The sequence below is a fragment of the Gracilinanus agilis genome, chromosome 3, assembly GCF_016433145.1.
Source record: "Gracilinanus agilis isolate LMUSP501 chromosome 3, AgileGrace, whole genome shotgun sequence".
In the NCBI taxonomy this organism is placed as follows: domain Eukaryota; kingdom Metazoa; phylum Chordata; class Mammalia; order Didelphimorphia; family Didelphidae; genus Gracilinanus; species Gracilinanus agilis.
The window spans coordinates 242,387,934-242,407,618 of record NC_058132.1 but is presented as its reverse complement, the minus strand read 5'-3'; the positions used below and the strand labels follow the sequence as shown (position 1 = coordinate 242,407,618).

The 19,685-nt window shown below is 35.3% G+C and overlaps 1 protein-coding gene across 4 annotated transcripts in view; it reads left to right on the top strand.

Moving 5' to 3' along the window:
* OSBPL6 (oxysterol binding protein like 6) overlaps positions 1-19,685 on the top strand; it is a 131,045-nt gene that overhangs the window by 46,643 nt on the left and 64,717 nt on the right. For 2 of the 4 annotated variants that reach the window (XM_044669746.1, XM_044669748.1), the window contains exons 8-11: positions 4,615-4,718; positions 5,272-5,364; positions 14,980-15,145; positions 19,475-19,608. In XM_044669746.1, coding sequence (XP_044525681.1) covers positions 4,615-4,718; positions 5,272-5,364; positions 14,980-15,145; positions 19,475-19,608 — 497 coding nt within the window. Of the gene's footprint in view, positions 1-4,614; positions 4,719-5,271; positions 5,365-10,339; positions 10,415-14,979; positions 15,146-19,474; positions 19,609-19,685 lie in introns of all 4 variants that reach the window. The other 2 variants (XM_044669745.1, XM_044669747.1) reach the window with 2 other exon arrangements.

Sequence of the window (19,685 nt, the reverse complement as noted above, 5' to 3'; positions counted from 1 at the left end):
CTTTTGTACTTTTTAAAGTCATGTCAATATCCTATCATGCCCTTTATCTCTTGCTGAATGATTTAAACTAAAGACTATAAATTAATGAATTGAGGTCAACTTAGAGGGAAGTCTCTTGTGTCATTGTAAGGTTCTAACCTGTGCTTCTGAATATATACATATCAAAGAAGGGGTTCGGAAAGGTATCCTTCTCAGATTTGTGGCAGGCATGAAACTGAAAAAAAATTGCTAATGTGTTAGCTTGCCAAAATCAGTTAAAGGATCTGGAGATGACTAAAGATATCGTGCCTAACATTTGAAGAGCAGTTATGTCAAAGAGAGTCTGAACTTAGTAAAGTGAGTTTCTAGTCCCTGGAATTGTTCAAGCAGAGCATAGAGGTTTTCTAGAAAAAATTCATCCATTGGACATGGAAGTCATGGTTCCTTCTAACTCCAAGAGTCTTTCTATTTTGAGGCATCTTCACTCTCCCTTCCACTGACTTCTTCAAGATATTTCTTTCTTGCTCCTCATATTACTTTTTGATAAAAGTGAAGACTAGTGTGAATCTTTGTCAAAGTAATTAAGTTTGTTGAAGGAACTAAGTAACTCTGAGTTGATTCTGAATGTATCTTTATTTCACAGGTAATAATATTGCACATTTAAATAATGCCTCATGCTTTTCAGACTATTTTCATATTTCATATCTAATTTTTTTCTTTTTAAAAACTTTATCTTTTGTCTTAGAATCAGTACTGTGTCTTGGTTTTAAGACAGAAGAGTAGTACAAGCTAGGCAACTAGAGTGAAGTGACTTGCCCAGGGTTACACAATTGGGAATTGTCTGAGGCCAAATTTGAACGTAGGCCCTCCAGACTCCAGACTTAGTCCTCTGTCCACTGTGCTACCTCACTGCCTCTCTGATTTCCTCTTCCCAACAACACTATGACTTGATTGGGCTAAATATCATTCCCAATGAGGATTGCAATGCAGAGAGGTAATGTGCCATAAATACCAATAATTCATGGCAAAGCAGGGACATTTCTTTTGTGCTAAATCCTGTGTACATTTTTCTAGAATAGACGTTCTGATATGAAGATCTCACCCTTCACCTGCTGGAAAAACTTAGCTATTGGTTGACAGTTATAAGCCATAGCCTAAATTTCTCTACTGTCATGATGGCACCACTTTGTGTCTATAAAATAATCAATAAATTGAACACAAAATGTATATTGCATACTTCTTGTATAAGTACAACTGTGCTAGACATTTCAGATATCAAACAATAAGTATAAAATAAAATGTATTACCATCTGATAAACTAGATATAAACTGGTAGTAGGTCTCCCCATCTTACAGATAGGTAAACTGAGACTCAGAAGTTTGTTGGCATAGCTAATAAATGTTGGAGACTCATCTCAAAAACTCATCCTTCAGCTCCATTCGATAGATTATCAAGCCACAAGGACTTTATAGTATAGTTTTGTTCCTTTAAAATATAATGTAGAATTTGGAATAGAATGATAGCACCTTTGTGTGGGACCTTTGAGATCATCTGGTTTAACCATTGTTTGATCATTCTGGAGGCTAAGGCCCAGAGAGGTTAAGAGACTCACCTAATATCACTTAAACAAAGTTTCTAATAACAAAATTTCTTACAAGTGGAATTCATCTTCAATATGAAAAGAATTCTAATGCAAATAGAATGTGACACTCTCATACACTTTTGAATCCTCTGTCATTAACCATCTATGGCTTTCCCACTGATGCTGCAAGCTAAACCAGACCCAGTGTGGAAATCTAGATATAGATTTTTTAAAATTATGTATTGCTTCAAACTTTTTTTTTTGCTTTCTATGTGAGAGTAAAAATGGATCCCTTTGGTATTCAGTAGATAGTTGAGATTAGTATTACAATGTTTAAATAGTATATATGTATATAATTTAGGCAAACTAACCAGGAGAAAATAAAATAGTTTTGCATGTTAATAGGGCTTCCCATAGACATGTTCCTTAATAGACTGTTAATAATTTGCTTGCAGAAAAGTAATTAGTGTTAAACTTCAGTGGCCTGAAGGCATGTTCTAAATGTTTAATAATGGAGTAAGTCAGTGCTGATTTCTCTGTATTCTAGACTGTATTTAATTGTGTGAACAAGTTTTATAAAAGAGTCTTTATGCTCCATTCTGCTATGCCTATTAGTGTCCAAAGAAACACTTTTTCTTATCTGTTGCAATTAGATTTTTTTTTGTTTCTGATACCCTAAAAACTGAAAGCCACCCTTGTGTCTTTATTGTTAACTCCAGTGATTAGGTTTCTAACACTTTGACAGTGTCATCATCCTATGCCTTCATTCCCACATTTCATATTAGTGGAAAGATACTATGAACTAGAGTGCAAGATTCAGTTTTGCTAGGTACTTATTGTTGTCTTCTTGTCAGAGAAAAGCCTCAAAGGCAGACCCCATAACAGTTCAGTAAACTTCGGGAAGCTGTTACCTGTTAGTTTTGCGTATGTAGCACAGTTCTGGACACAAATGAACTGTTGATGATTTGTTTGTGACTTGTTTGACTTGTTGTGACCTTGAGATGTCATAACATTAATGTTTAAAAGGCTCTTCTTTAATTGAAAATTACTCACGATGACTACAAGATGGATAAGGTAATTGCTGCCTTTAAGAGTTTTTTTTTTGAAAATGAGATTTTAAAAATCATATCTTCAACTTAAAGAATCAGTAAGTTTGTTTTTCAACGCACTATTTTTATATCATAGAATCATAGATATAAAGCTGAATCTCAGAGGCCATTAAATCTAATCCCCTCATTTTACCATCTGAATAATAAAATAAGTAAATTCATAGAAATTGAGTAACATACACTAGCTCATACAAATAATAAATTACAAAGTGGAGGTTTGAACCCAAATACTCTGAAACAAAGTCCACATTAACAAAAGCATTTCAATAACTAATTTTACTCTTTTAAAGCCTCTAATCAACTAGATGTCTCTTCTAGGTCAGCCTCCTTTAATTTAGTGAGTACTCAAACCTTGATCATTTAAGATTACAATAAATTCTGAAAAGAGAAAAGAGAAAAAAGAAAGCTGCAAAGCTTTCTCTGTGATTGTGCCTTTAAATGGATTATCCTTAACAATTACAATCTACTCCTACACTGCTTTGCATAATGTTCTTGTACTAATATACAAATATCACTTCCATATCACAGGGGTTACGGCTGTGATGGCAAACCTATGACACGTGTGTCAGTGCTGACACACATAGCCATTTTTGATGACATGTAGCTGTATGGGACTACATGCCGCGGATGAAATATTTGCCGTAGTGTAGTATAGACACTCTGTGCACTATAGATGACAATTCTGCCTATATTAATTTACATATTTTGGTTTATTAAATACAGTTATATATTACAATTATACATTTTTTATTTAAACTATAAATATCATGAAATTATGGTTTTTTCTCAAAGTCACACACCACCTCAGTTATGCTCAGTTTTTTGGCAAATTTTAACATGCCAAGCTCAAAAGGTTGCCCATGACAGGGTTAGGGGAATGGTGCCTCTCTTATCAGAAGATCTGCATAAAATTTTTTGGTCCTCCTTTCATACAAGAGAAGTCTGAATTTTTTCTTTTTTTTATGGTGTGTTTACAGTGAAATAAATTGTGTATATTTATGGTATTAAAAGATAAAATATGTCACATTATACAATGTTATGCATATATTTACCCATTTATGAGTTTCTAAACTTTTTCTGTGTGTGTCATCTAAAGATTCCACAAAACTCCCCAAAAATTACCATTTAGTTACTTATGCTAACTTACAGTATATTTAAACAGCCATGGGAAAAGTTGAGATGTGGAAGGGATACGTCTGTGGATACATATATGGCACACACTTTTTTTTTAAGCTATTCTTTTCACAGCTAGTTGATGAAGTGGATATCTGGGTCTGAAATCAGGAAACCCTGAGTTCAAATGTGGACTCAGACACTCTGGGCAAGTCACTTAATCTCTTTTTGTCACAGTTCCTCCACTGTAGAATGGAGATAATCATAATGTCTAACTCACAGGGTTGTTGTGAAGATAAAATGCTTAGCACCGTGCCTGGCACATGGTAGACACTTAAATGCTTGTTTGTCAGCTAGCTGGCACAGTGGATTGCGTCAGGAAGTCCAAAGTATAAATCTGACCTCGGACTCTGTGTAAGCCTGGGCAAGCCATTTCTCCTTTGTGTGCCTCTAGTTTCTTTCCTCACCTAAAAAATAGGCATATTCATAGCACCTATCTCCCAGGGTGGTTGTAAGACTAAGATGAGAATATGCTTAACCCACTCCCAGGGCTTCTTGGCAGTAGTGTGGGTGGATGGGAGTAGAACAGAAGTTAGGATAACATTGTTTTCTAGATTTTAAAGGTACTTAATCCTGATGGTTTTATAAAGTCCAGTTTTGATTTTCATTGTAGAATAGTCTTCAATTATAGACATTTCTTTGATTTTTTTTCTAGCTTGTTAGAAAAACTGCCAACTCGTGTTTCTAACTCACTTGAATTTCCCTTCCAAACCCTGCATGTCCTCTCCCCTCCCCAGTGCTAATCCATCTTGATTTCTGATTTCTATTAGATCTTGCACACTGCCAATCAAACCTTGTGGAACTTAGCAAACTCCTGCAAAATCTGGAGATACTGCAGAGAACTCAGTCAGCACCAAACTTCACTGATATGCAGGTAAATGCATCATAGATATTTCTTAATAAAATACTGCTTCGATGATCTTTCCATGAATAGGTAAATGAGTACATGAAGACAACTATAAAATGGAATCATTTATCATCTGGAATCTTTCAACCCCTGTAGATCTTAAAACGATTTAATGATGATTAGACTTTGAAGCTAGATGTCAAGATAGTCTATTGGTAACTGGAATTATCTAGAAAGAAGCAATGTCTGTATTGTATGACATGATCAGCGATTGATATGGGAATATAATTTGCAAAGTCTCAGGGGTAATTCTATTTTCATGCAGAAAGAGAATTAGTATCCTTTGGTAATAAATACTATGTTCAGTTTGTCTACTAGCAAATATTTGCCAGTAAGATTTTGGCTCTGTGGTTCTTGCTCACTGGGCACCAGTTGGTATTCTCTCCTTATTGTTTTGTATATAAGTATCTAACACAATGATTCCTTACTAATTGACTGTGCTCTCTTTGTCTATCTATACCTGTGTCATCTGTGTGAACTTAATAGCACTATGTTGCTTTTAACTATTTGTGTAATGTAGGCTAACTGTGTAGATATTTCAAAGAAAGACAAGCGAGTCACAAGACGATGGAGAACAAAAAGCGTCAGCAAAGATGCAAAAATACAACTTCAGGTACTGAATTCATATTATTTTTCCTTCTTTCTCCTTAATGATAGCAGTTTAACATGTTACAGCCAGATGAGATAACCTATCACTTTATATCCAGTGCCATGGGACACTCAATTATATAAATTGAAGGGAAAGATAGTTTGCTATCCTGAAATAAATGATAATTTTTTTTAAAGCTAAAAGACACTCACATACATATATTTAAGGACAGAATTCCAAGAAGTAATCTTTTCAAAACTTTTGGTTCCTTGTAACATAAATGGAAATGTTTTTATCCTTTGACTTTTTCTTTAATATTTACCTGTATTTTGAACTTTTCCTTTTTTCTACCAAGGCTACTACCATTCTTTTTAGTTGCTCAGGTTTTTGACCATAATATTATAATTGACTCCTTTTTCTCCCTCATCAATTAAGACCAAAATGAGTTTTGTTTTTGTTTTTGTCTTTTTTATCTGCAATCATCTTGGTGATTCTAAATCTCAACTGTTATAATGATTCTATAGAAAAGGAAAATTAATGTTGACATACCCATTGGGAATTCATATTAAGCACAAAACATCAAATTCTGCACTGTCGTTTTCCCTTGACTTTCTGAAGCAGCAGAATATCATAATAAAAGGTGTAGCTTTTCCCCTTTTCCATTTATGCTCGAATCAGTTTTTCTTGCTATGTATTCCAAGAAGCATTTATGAATTTAGTTAACTTTAACAACAGTAATCTAATCATAAAAGCTTGTTTTAAAGTTTTATCAAAAGTGATTGCATTAGGGGGCAGCTGGGTGGCTCAGTGGATTGAGAGCCAGGCCTAGAGACGGGAGGTCCTAGGTTCAAATCCGGCCTCAGACACTTCCCAGCTGTGTGACCCTGGGCAAGTCACTTGACCCCCATTGCCTACCCTTACCACTCTTCTGCCTTGGAGCCAATATACAATAGTGACTCCAAGACAGAAGGTAAGGGTCTAAAAAAAAAAAAGTGATTGCATTGTTTAGTCTGTAGTATGGACTTTTTTTCCTTTCATTATGGCCTATTAGACCTTCAGAATCTTGATAACTAAAATAAACTTTAAACATTTATGCCTAAGCTCTTAGGATCCACAATAAATCTAGAACCTAAAACTATAGTTTTTAATTATTTTTTTTAGTGAGAGGTTCATGAGTGATTGTTGTCAACTCATTTTAAAATAGAAGAGTTATTAAAAATCTACTTATGTAGATAATTGCTGCCAGACATTTAAACTAGAAAGAGTCTTTGTTGCAAGGGAGTCACACTATTCTGTATTAGAAGAGATCCTTGCAGAGTCATTTATTCATCAACCAACTTGCCTCATATTAGCACTTTCATTGTTCTGCACTACTCCATAAGAATGTTTGGGCTTGTAATTCAGCTTTTCTTTTTTATTATTAATAATACAAAAAAATAAAAAATACTCCTTCAAAATTGTTGTTTGTTGTACAAATCACAAAATTATCCTTCTCTAATATTTTGTTCTAACACTGGTTTTATAACTAATATTCTTTTGCTTGCTCACTAATCTAATTTACAGAAAATAAATCTTTTGAAATACTTGAGCCACATTTTCTTCTGACCATCTGTTTTCCTTTGTTGCATAATTTTTGTGTGATTTTTCTTTTATTCATAAAATTCATACTGTAAAAACAAAATCATCCAGATAGTTTTATGAGAAATATGTGTAAGACGCATTCTAACTGTCAACTTGCTGTGAGCTTCTGAAACATTTTGGAATTCAAATCAGAAATCAAACAAAAAACAAAGTGGATATACCTACTGCTTGTCTTGGAGAGTGGCTGTATTTTGAGAATCAAAACTAAACAAAAAAAAAGAAGCAAATGCCAAACTAATATACATTTTCAAAACTCAAAAGTTGTCTTTCCAAGCTGCCATATTTACAGATCATTTGCTAGATGGGACTGATTTTCAATTGACAGCCCTATCTAATCAACCTGGTTTCCATGCTAGAAGGGCTATTGACATTCCTTTTGTAGTTCATGGGTTTTCAGAAAAATGAATAGAAGGGCTTTATCCTTCTATGAGACATATTTACTTATTATAGCCCATTTTTTAAATGAAAACAAGAAATTTAATTATGTGGGTTTGTTTTGACCTGTAAGTTTTCAAAAATAACAATTTTAAAGATAGGACAGTGCCTTCTTTCACATCCAGCCATCTTAATGGATGGGAAAGGGATTGAGACCTGGGTGGAAGCTACTGAAAAATAAACTAGTACTTCTAATATTTCAATTACTTTAAGAGAAATAAAGTGAAAGAATTTTATACCAATAAGGGGAGAGGAAAGGATGAAGGTTTAAATGTGAGAGATTTATTTAATTCTTCTGATAGATTCAAAAAGGGAGATTTAGGCAATACCCAGTAATTTACATCCTATTCTCACTCATACCCAGTATATCTTAAGGGAAAAATACTGCTGAATTAGGTACTTTCCACATGCCATAATATTCTCATTGGTATCTTTAAACCAACAAGTCTCCCTTAAGGAAACGTTCTTACTTCTTGGCCATATAAGTTTCTACTTACTACAAAAGGGGTAGAATGAGGAATGGGAAGGGAAGGATGGAATTAAGGAAATGAAGTGACAAAGTTAAGCCATCATTTTTTGTTATGCCAGTTTTTTTTTTTTTTTGAAAAAAGTATTCTCCTGAAAAGTATGGCTTTTCAGAAATTTGAGTTTGGGATTTGCTAGAAAGGCATACATTTACTTTTCCCTACTCTGTTCCGCCAATATTTTCTAGGTATTTTTGAGGCTGATATTAAGTTATGCACTGTTGGTTGACTTGTAAGAATCATTAAAGGATTGATAAATCGATCTATTACCTTTTCCCTGTCTTATCCTTAAAATTCTGTCCTTTATCTTTCAAGATCAAATTGCTTAATGTTATTCCATAAATCCATTAATTTGAGATAATTCTGTAGTTCATGCCACAGACTCCATCTCCTACTATTGTTTGTTATTTTTTTTTTGAAGGTCATCTCAGTTTTGAGAAACTCAGGCTCTTTTTTTTATAATGGACTATATTCAGCACAGCTGTGGTGGGGACCATTTTGAGTGAATTAATGAAGGATGTCATTATGTTTCAAATGAATAGATTTTGGCCAGTGTGGACTTGAATATAATGTGTGCTTGCATGATTTAGGTGATCATGCTCTTCTCTGAATGGGTCATATTATGCTAATTACTTCAATGCAGGGCAGGGCTCTTTGATAAAGTTATTCTATATGAAAATACACATTTCTTCAAGAAGCCATTTGGAGCCTAGCCCCCTGTGTTTCTGAGCATGCATGAGTCAGTGGAAAGCAACATTTGTCCAAGGAAGCCCCGTGGGAGTTAGCCTTTTGGAGAAATACTTCCTCTCTCCCACAGTTGATTTCTTCTTGTTTTAATGAAATCTCAAACTGTCATATGATTGCAAGTTGCGGATGTTTTAAATAGATCATAGAAATATGGGACCAAAAAAAAAAACCTCCAGTGTGAGGTAGTTGATGTTTGAAACTTTAGCAGAATCAATTAAATGTTAGACACCTAGATGTGATAGGTAACTAGGAAAGGGATGCTGCCATGACGGAAGCAAGCCATGAGCAGTAGAAGGTGAATGATTGGATGTGAGTGATTCACTTGTAGCTCCCTGGGGTCTTATAGATGCTTAAATTATACTGTCAGAATAAGGTCAGAATTAGTTCGTTGCAGCCTTTTGAGACTTAAATATAAAGGAATTCTAGACCAAGAAGTTTATATGAAGAATAAATTTTACATATAGATGTATACATATTTATGTATTTATATACATATATATACAGCATGCATACACATGCAAACAGGACATTTTTTTGAGAAAGGGTAAGAAAATGGAACATCTGAAAGAGACAAGAAATTTATGTTAAAATTAAATTGGATTCAAACTAGGCTATTTTTATATATGACTTTTCCCCCACCTCTAGTCACATATTTATTCTACAGTCACAGTACAGAGCATAAAATACATTAGTCTGATTTTCTTTTTTTTTTCCTGTTAAAAATCCTACAGAAGATCATCAGGTTACCCCAAGAAATGAGGTCATTTAATTTGAGAATTAAATTAGATCTCCTACCTGGAAAGGGCCATAAGTAATTAGGGGATTGATTTCTGGTCAAAATATGAAGGGGAAAAGGAAAGGCCAGTTACTCCACAAGTGAAATCTTTTAGTGTTTTCACTCTAGGAAGTTCAAGCATGAATTGTTTCCACGAGGAGAGTCCAGGCTGAAAAATCACAAGATCCATCAGTTTTTCCCTTGGTTGAGGTGGTAGTAATTTCCGCACTTTCCTATAAAACCTGAGGATTTTATTGCATTACAGAAGTTGTTCATCCTAGAAAAACTACTACAACAGAAAATCTTATTATCAAGTAATGGATATTTTTAGGTATTAAAAAAGAGAACAAGAATCTATTTTGACTGGTCCTTTTATCTCTCCATTCCCAACTTTCTAAGTTCCTTTAGGCTCCTAGAAGACCCTCAGAATAGTGTAATGAGTTACTGAGGTTTTCTAAGGTTGTGTGATTTTAAAATCAACTCCATTGAAATTTTAGGTACTTCATAACATCCTTACCTTCTAACTTCATATAACATCACATTAAGGAATGAAAGAACACTCCAATTTGTTTTTAATTTTTTTGTTTAGTCTCAGACTTTACATGTCAATTCATAATGCTTCAAATCCTAGGCCGGGAAGGGTTATATTCAGCAAAATAAACGAGACATTTAGGCATCCTGCAGTGAGAATAAGCAAATTATCCTCACCAGCAAAGATGCTGTCAAGCTCTTCTTAATGTTAAGAGTTGCTGAAAGTAAAATTCAGTTAAAGACTCTCCCTCTCCCTTGTCTGATCATCTTTCATCCTCCCATATCCCATTATCTCCTTTCCCATTCCTTGTTATCTCCTCCCTTCTCTTCTTCCATTCACTGTCAGGAAGGGCCACCTCCGAAGGGCCAATTCAGCACCACACGGCGCCGGCAGAGGCTAGCAGCAGCAGTGGCTACAACAGTGAGTGGATTTAAAAACTCAAGGGATAGTTTATAAGGATGGGAAATTGTATAAACAAAATACAAAACTGTGATACCCTGAAGTTGCCCTTTCCGCCTTGATGTGACAGAGTCAGTCGTAACTCATTCAATTTTTTTTTCCAGCATAATTATGGCATGACCTTCCTCTGTCTGTCCTCTTGTATGCCAATGGTCACAAATGTATGTGCATGTATGTTATGGAGAATGCTTTTATCCCACCTCCAGATCTAGGGAAGGGGGGGAAACAGAATTGAATTTCAGTCCTTCTCCAGTGGCATTTCTTCAAGTTACATTATTGTTTTCTACAACATTATTTTCGAAAGCTTTTCTACTTGAATTCTATTCTACTAGAAAAACCATGCTACCATGGCTAGGCTCTATCTAGTCCGGGTGGGAAAAGGGGGGATTTGGTTTTGTTTTAACCATGATATAGCTATTTGAAACATCTGTGAATAGAATCGAGGAAAAGAGAAGATAAATTCACATGAGAACTCTAAATTGGACAAAAGAATTAGCATCATAGATTTTGAAATGAAAGGTGTTTTAAAGGCGGCTTACTCCAATAACTTCATTTTAAAGAAGAGGAGGAAACTGGGACCAGGAGAGATTCTAGGACTTGATTCAAATGGAAGGTTGAAGAGCCTCTGTTCAAACGTGGGGTCCCAGTGTCCAAATCTGATGCTTTTTCTTCTATCTCTTCTGCCTTTGAGGTATTCCATAAATAAATGATTTCTTCAATTCCCCTTGTAAGGGAAAAAATCATTTTATATGAAAGAGATTGAGATAGCACATTAGGTGATAAAAAATTAAAAAGATAAATAACAAAAATAAAAGGTATTTGTCTAGTCAACTAAAAGAAAGATCTTTTTTTAGAAGATACTGAAATGAGGCCCAAAGAAGTCCAAAGATAAAAAGATGTAAATATATTGAAGGAGAGAAGCTTACTAAACTGCAATTGAAAATACGATGTGGAGTTTTTAGAATAATGAGCTAAGATATAAGTTCTCAAGCTCTGTGGGAGAAGATAGTGAGGATAAACTGAATAGTTAACTAATACATAAGCTGTTTAAGGCATTAAACTTAAAGCAGACTATTTCTTTCACAAAGGGAGCAGAAATCTTCTTTTTCCCAATTTATATAGAGCAGTGGTTCCCAAACATTTTTGGCCTACCGCCCCCTTTCCAGAAAAAATATTACTTAGCCCCCTGGAAATTAATTTTTTTAAAGTTTAATAGCAATTAATAGGAAAGATAAATGCACCTATGGCCATCACAGCTCCTCTGGATCGCACCCACTTTGGGAATCACTGATATAAAGCAATAAATTCATGTATGAACTAAATTTGTAAGTATTATGTTAAGTAACATTCTAGAGGTTAATTCCCGTATTTGTGACTCTCGATCACTATAACACAATGAGTTGACAAGGAAGTTTCTATTCAAATGAGATTTTTGTATGGAAAACCTTTGGCATTACTAAAAGAAAAGACCCAGATGTTATTAGACATAAGATTAATTAGATAACCTATTTAGTATTGGGCTGCTGTATTATAACTGAGTTTTTAGTTTAGTAGGCTAAAATTTGCATTTCATTATTATATTAAGCAATTACGTGGACATTGTAAAAGGACACACAGCAGTTTTTCACCATCTGTTTTGTAAATGTGAATAAACAAATTAAAGTGAATAATTTTAAAATTAGTGTATACTTGTTTTAATGAAATGATAGTAATTTCAAATGCTTTCAGTAATATAATCCCTCTAATTGGGTTTACCTTGAAGAGATAGTCAAATACTGATGAAAAGAAATTTAGTTTTATTTGGGTAAAATAAATTTAGTTTATTTTAAATATGTGTGCACACACATGAGCAACTAGGTGGCATAGTAGATAGAATAATGGGCCTGAAAGCAAAAAAAAATCACAACTGTGTGACCCTGGGGAAGTCACTTAGCCCTATTTGCCTCAGTTCTTCATCTATAAAATGAACTGGAAAAGGAAATGGCAAACCACTCCAGTATTTTTGCCAAGAAAAACCTCATATGGAGTCAGAAAGTGTCAGACATGACTAAAAAAAGGTACAAAACAAATACACACACATAAACATATGATTTTATGTTCCACATAAATATTATATTTTCCCTTAATCAGATCAACAAATTCTGGCCACCATATTTTAGGAGAGATATGGAAAAACTAGAGAATAACCAGAGGAAACCAACCAGAATAGCCAGGGGCCTCAAGCCCAAGCTATATCAGGGTTATTTATAGGAACTGAGGACGTTTAGCCTGAAGATGAAAGGCCTCAGGAGAGACTTAGTAGTTGTCTTGCAGCACTTGAAAAGTTTTCCTGTGTAAGAAGGTTTGTCTTGTTCTGTTTGGTCCAAGAAGGTAGAACTAGAAACCGGTGGAAGTTGGAAAGAGCCATATTTGAACTTGATGTCAAGAAAAAGCTTGCTAACAATTAGAGTTGTTCAAAAGTGGAATGAGCTACCTATCTCATCAGGTCATAGGCCCTGCCTTACAATGGCCACTTAATGATTGAGTGTTCCAGTACATTGCAGTTTTCCATGTATAGGATAAACTGTATTATGAGTGAATGCCTTCTAAATCTGAGATTCTGAGATTCGGTGATTCTGTGATACATCCTCTAAAAACTTATAAATAGGTAAAGTAGATGATAACAAGAAAGTGAAAGTTTCTGACAATCAATGTAGCTTAATTTAAAGAGGGCATTTAATTTTGCATTTACAAATATAGAATTAAATTTACTTAAAGTTTAATTTGCATATTAATTTATTTGTTATATTATTTATTTAATATAAAGCTTAAGTTTTATATTAGAAAAGATGATTGTGTAGAGAGAAAACTTATTTGGCATAAAATATAACATCAGTTTTGTGATCTTTTGAAATGCATACTCTGCCTTTGTTGTCTGATGCACTGTGTACTTCTAAGAGGTCAGAAAATAATTTGGAAAAATTGTCTGCCTTGTTCATTAAAAAATATATTTACATATAATGAAGATAAGAAACATTATGGAATAAAGAATGCTGGCCTTAGCTTCAGGCTCTTAGATTCAAGTCCTATCTCCGTTGTATACTATCTATGGGATGAGAGGCAAGCCACTTAGGCACTAAATACTGCCAGGCAAGTCTTTCATTAGACTATAAGCTGTAGGTGAATAGGTGATCTGCATCAGGAGAAGGAATTTCTACATTGGGAGTTTTCCTAAACCAAAGAAATCACAAATCTGAAACCTTCTCTCCCCAATAATAGGATCATCAGGCCAGCATTTAACATTATGTCTGAAAATTATGTTTCTACTGGAAAATTGGGAACAGAAAAAAACTTTTTAAAAATTCTAAAAAGAAATATAAGTGAAGAGGGAAAATAGAATTTAATTTTGGCAGACTATTCCTCTGCAACAAATCCTCTGCAACTCATATCTTCCTTTTTAATATTGAAAGAGAGAGAGGAAGGAAGGAAGGAAGGAAGGAAGGAAGGAAGGAAGGAAGGAAGGAAGGAAAAAGAAAAAATTTTGCATAAATAAGAATCCAGCAAAAGGAGATTTTTCCCCCGTTAGAATTGGGCAGAGCTCAATGGAGATATGGTGAAAAAAGAATGTATGGTTCAATCTTCCAAAAGAGTTTGATTTATTTCTAGGAAGTATGAGGAGGCTTCTATGAAATCAGCAATTTTGGCATTTGTAGAAATAGGAAGAGTTCTCCTGAAGGGAAGGGGAAGTGTGTTTTTGCTCAGCCCAGTGACAGTAAACTCAAGGAGATGGTCTGTTTACAGAAACACTACTGTAATCCTCTTGGGAAAATCTACTGCAATAGGAAACTGTATGTGTGTACAGTCGTATATGTGTGGCTGTAATATCTATGACTTAAATGTAAGGTCTTTCGTTCTACTCGTGTGTAATCTATTTGATGAAGTCATCTCGTGTTTGAAATCTATTTTCCTTGTAGTTGTATAGTTGAGATATTGTTCACACTCAGTGGACACCCATAATATTTGTTTTTTACTTTGGGTCTTATCATTATAAGCCAAGTGCTTTGATGATTGTAAATATGTTCCTGAGTCTATATGCCCAGTCTGGTTTAGGAGCCCTTCTGAAGGCCTAAAGAGAAACAAGCACACATGACAACCTGACTTTGTGTCTGCTAATTCAGATTTTATAAGTAAAGGGCCGATGTATCGTGTTTTCATTTCTCCACTTTTGGCCAAATGTCCTTGGCTTGATTCTATGCACCTTGCTGTGAATGAGAATCAGTGCTCCTCTTCCTCTTCTTAGCTGTCAGTCTTCAGTCACCTTCATTTTCAATGTAATAGCCTTTAAAAGGCTAAGTTGTAGTGGAAACAAGATCCACGCAGGTATCATGACCCTTATAATTGAAGAGTACAGTTGTCTTCAGAGTGTGTCATCCACAGAAGAGTCTTGTATTTTATAGAGTGCAGAAATGCAAAATCTGATATGTGTCAGAAGATGTCAGAAGATGGTGAGATTCTAGGCTTTCCTAATTCTTGGATTCTCTGTGCAGGTTCCTTTCAGTGCAACAATGTCACCTGTTCGACTACATTCCTCCAACCCCAACCTCTGTGCAGACATTGAATTTCAGACTCCCCCAAGTCACCTGGCTGACCCCCTGGAGTCGTCCACAGATTACACAAAGCTTCAAGAAGAATTTTGTCTCATTGCTCAGAAAGGTAGGTAACTTGTACATCTGCAATATGCTCTCCCAAAAAGCACTCTCCATTGGTTACAGGTGACCACTTATTCTTTCCTCTCCTCCTTTCCCCTCTCCTCTCCTCTTCTCTCCTCTCCTCTCCCTTCCTCCTCTTCTCTCTTTTCCTCTCCTCTCCTCTCCTTTCTTCTCCTCTCCTCTCTTCTCTCCTCTTCTCTCCTCTTCTCCCTTTACCTCTCCTCCCTTCTCCTCTCCTTCTCTTCTCTTCTCTTCTCTTCTCTTCTCTTCTCTTCTCTTCTCTTCTCTTCTCTTCTCTTCTGTCCTCTCCTCTGCCCTCCTCTCCTCTGCCCTTCTCATCCCTTCCCTTCCCTCCCTTCTACTCTCCTCTTCTTTTCTTTCTTCTTCTCCTCTCTTCTCTCTATCCCTATCTCTATCTCTGTCTCTATCTTTGTCTGTCTATCTGTCTCCTCTTTCATAGTATAGGCATTTAGTGAAATGGCATAGCATGAATGGCAATACCAGAAAATTCCCACAAACTTTGGGTACACTCTTGATACTCTAATACTAATAATTACATTGGGAAGCAGTGACAAGAGTAGGTACTTAAACATAGAGAAAGAACACTACTAGAGAGGCACACATATAAAGAAGACATGTGGCAAAGACAATTCCTATTTCTAGCACTAAAAAGGCCCCTTTTCTAAAATCTGCCATTTATTCTTTTTGCCTTAGGCTACATTGATAAGTTGTGCTACAGAATGACATTTTATTTTTATGCCCTTTCCCTAGGGGACATTTCAGAAACTTAATGTATGTATTCATATATTATAGTGTATATGACTTAAATGCAGTATGTTTCATTTTATCAGTGTATAATATATTTGACAAAGTCATCTTGTATTGAAAATACTTTTTTTACTCTTTTATATTAGTTTGGAATATGATTCACACACAGTAGAAAGCCACAATTTTTGCTTTGTCTTTGTTTCAACTTTATGGGAAAAGTGCCTTAACTTCATGGTTTAGGACCCTACTGAAAACAGAAAGATCTAAAAAGGTGTAGGAGCACAACTATCACAGATTTCAGTTTTGAGTAAATTAAATCTTGATATGAGAAGTCTAGTAGATACCTTAAAATCAGCATATAACTTACATCAGTGTCTTTCATTTGTTGTATTGCACAGTGCAATAAAAAAAGAACACTGTATTTGGAGTCAGAAGATCTGGGTTCAAATCCAGAATCTGCTTCTTAGAATCTGTGAGAACTTAGATAGTTAACTTCCATTCTCTTATAATCTGTATAATAAAGGGGGTGCAAAAGATAGTTTCTTTTTTTTAACTTACTTTCCATCTTAGAATTGATACTAAGAATTGATTCTAAGGCAGAAGAGCAGTAAGGGCTAGAACTGGGGTTAAGTGACTTGCCCAGAGTCACATAGCTAGGAAGTATCCGAGGCCAGATTTGAACCTGAGATCTCCAATCCCTAGTTTTGACCTCTCTGTCCACTGAGCCACCCAGCTACCCGCACATGAACTCCTGAGACCTCTTTTTAACTCTAAATCTGTGATTTTCTGTTGCCATTTATTAGGCACTAATTCATATACAATGGTCACTAAGGTCCCTTTTAGATATCATTCAATTCAATCAGTACATAGGAAGTGTAACAAGGAAACAAACATTTACGTGCCTGCTGTGTGCCAGGGACTATGCTAAGCATCTTACTGATGTTTGTAGTTAAGTGCCTGTTTAGGGCTAGATACTCTGTTGGATACTGAATCCAGGATTTTATAAGTCTGTAAACAAGCAGTCACCTTTTTAAAAGAACTAAGGGTTACCTGGAAGTTACCAAAAAACCCATCATCTGCAGCTTTGTAATGTTTCCATTACAGGAATGAATCATTATAGAGCTTTATTCCTTTGGAGACAATACTGGCATCCAGTCATCCTTTAAGAACACAGATTCTACTTCAAGGAATGTCATTAAGATCCTCTCAGTAATATCCAATTTTGAATTAACTTTTCAGATCACTTCCTTTCATTTTCCTTTTTTCAGGATGGGCTGAAAGTTGGTACAGTTTGAAAGTATGAGGCACTGTTAAGTGAGGGAAGACTAAGTGGAATGCCAAAGATGCAGACTCTGGACAGACAAGTGGCAGAGCCATAAGGTTAATTTGGAATGTCATTGTTAAAGCATCTAACCAGGCACTTTTTCTTAGCATGCTCTCACTGACTTTTCTCTCAGAGGCTTAAATTTGTTGTTCCCTTATTGTCGTTTCCTTTTCTTCATGGTGGCATGAATTCACTGCCCAAACCTTTTACAATCAGGTATACCTGGTAATAGCTTCAAGAGGGTACACAATTATAAATCTGATCAAAAGCTAAGGGAAGAATGATAAAGATTAGAATTCTAAGTAAGCTTCCTATAGCTCCTTGAAATCCTAGCTCTCTTAGTAAATCCCAGCTTCAACAGAATTCCAAAGCTCCTATTGAAACTATACATTTTTCTTTCTAGAACACAAGAGAAAGTCTATAATTTCTACTTCCTAGAAAGTAAGACATTTTCATGATGGTTAGATGAACTCTTGAGAAATAGCCACTTTTTTAAAATTGAGAGAATTTAGCTTTCAGGGCTGCTTTTTGGATCAAGACCTCTGGCACTCATTTCTTCATTTAAAATTATATCACTACTGAAAGAGGACATCTGGGAACAGATGCAGAATACCAATGCCTGACTAGAAATGAGAAGGTGCTATTGCCTTTGGAAAAAATGTCAGTCTTCTGTTTTTGTACTTCATTTTTACAACACACAACAGCTTTAGACTTGCTATTCAAATCAGGAACACCTTTCATTTTTTAAATTAGGAAATGCTTAAATACTACTTTATTTTTAAAAGAATAAATATTTGAGAAAATTCTTGAGTAAATCAAATCAACTTGCTATTTTTGTATCAATTGACACAGTTTCAGAGTCTGAATAAAATTTCACTAGGGAGGGACAGAAGTCCTCAACAATTGGTTTTTCAAAATCGATGAAATCCACAGATTTTTGCCATTCTTTTTTCATTTTTTTTGCTTTGTTTTGATTTTAAGCAAACATTCCACTTATATAGTTTTTTATGACCTAGATCATTTATGGGAGGCTAGGATTGATTTTGTTCACCTCCCGGCAGCACAACCACTCCAAATTTCTTACAACTTGAGAGCAAGATACTGTATCCCTCTTTATTGCAAAACAAAGTGCCAGAGGCTCTTCCCTCTAGGGTCAACTATAAAATCATATATTTGGCATTCAAGGCCTTTCAAATCTTCCTCCATGTTTCCAGTCCTCTTAAACTTTACTCCTCCCTGAGCCCCATCCATACTCTGAAATCTAGTGGCTTTCTTGCTGGTCCTCAAACAAGACACTCCATTTCTAGACTTTTATTTTCAGTGTCTATTCCACTTGACTGGAATATTCTTCTCCTCTTTGCCTCTTGGCTTCCCTGACTTCCTTCAATCCCCAGCTAAAATACCATCTTCTACAAGAATCCTTCCCTGATGCAAACAAGCCTTTCCTCAGTGTTAGTGCCTTCCCTTTATTGATTATCTCCAAGTTGTCCTCTATATATCTTTTTTTCCAATGAAGTTTACATGTTGTCTCCCCCATCCGACTCAGTTCCTTGAAAGGTGGGACAGTATTATGCCTTTCCTTTGTATTTTCACTGCTTAGCACAGTGTTTGGCATGAAGTAGGCACTTAATGGTTATTGACTCACCTTAATTGACAGCATACTATTATTCTTTTGGCCTTTTCAACCCTGTTTCTGCCTGCCTCAAGGTCTTTAGAGTAGGCTCTTCTTTCAGTGTGGTCCAAGAATGTTGATAAAATCCATATAATAAATTTTTCTAAAAAATAAATATTAATAAATGTTAAAAAAATCCACATAACAATCCATCGATAAGATAGTTAAAGCTTCATTTCTGCCACCTCTTCCTACTACTCCCAAAGGATTCGTAACTTAATTTTAAAGCAAATTACCCTCTCTGATTAACCCTTTTTGCATCATTGTTGTTCTTTTACTTCTCAAATATAGATTTACTGGCATATTTTAAAGACAACATTTAATTAAGTTATATCCATTTTAGATTATTAATTAGTCAAAAGAGATAGAAAAGGTTCCTAAGTAACTAGAAAAGAAGTATCATATTTCCAGGGAATCTTTGATGTCATATCGTATTCCGCTCAGCAACAGAACGACCTCTGACGTTGTCCTAGCGTATCATTTGTAGTCACTGCTAAGAAATGATATTTGGGGGACTTTCTGAAAACGCAATGTATTTCTTCTTTCTTTCGTTTCCTTCCCTTTCTCAGTGCATTCCCTTTTGAAGTCTGCTTTTAACAGCATAGCTATTGAGAAAGAGAAGCTTAAACAGATGGTTTCTGAACAGGATCACAACCAAGGCCATAACCCACAGATGGCACGGCTCAGACAATCGCTTTCTCAGGTAGGCTCTTGCTTTGTTTCTGGATGCATGCCGCATCGCCCCTAAGTGTAGAGAGGACAAGGGGGCATCAGCATCCC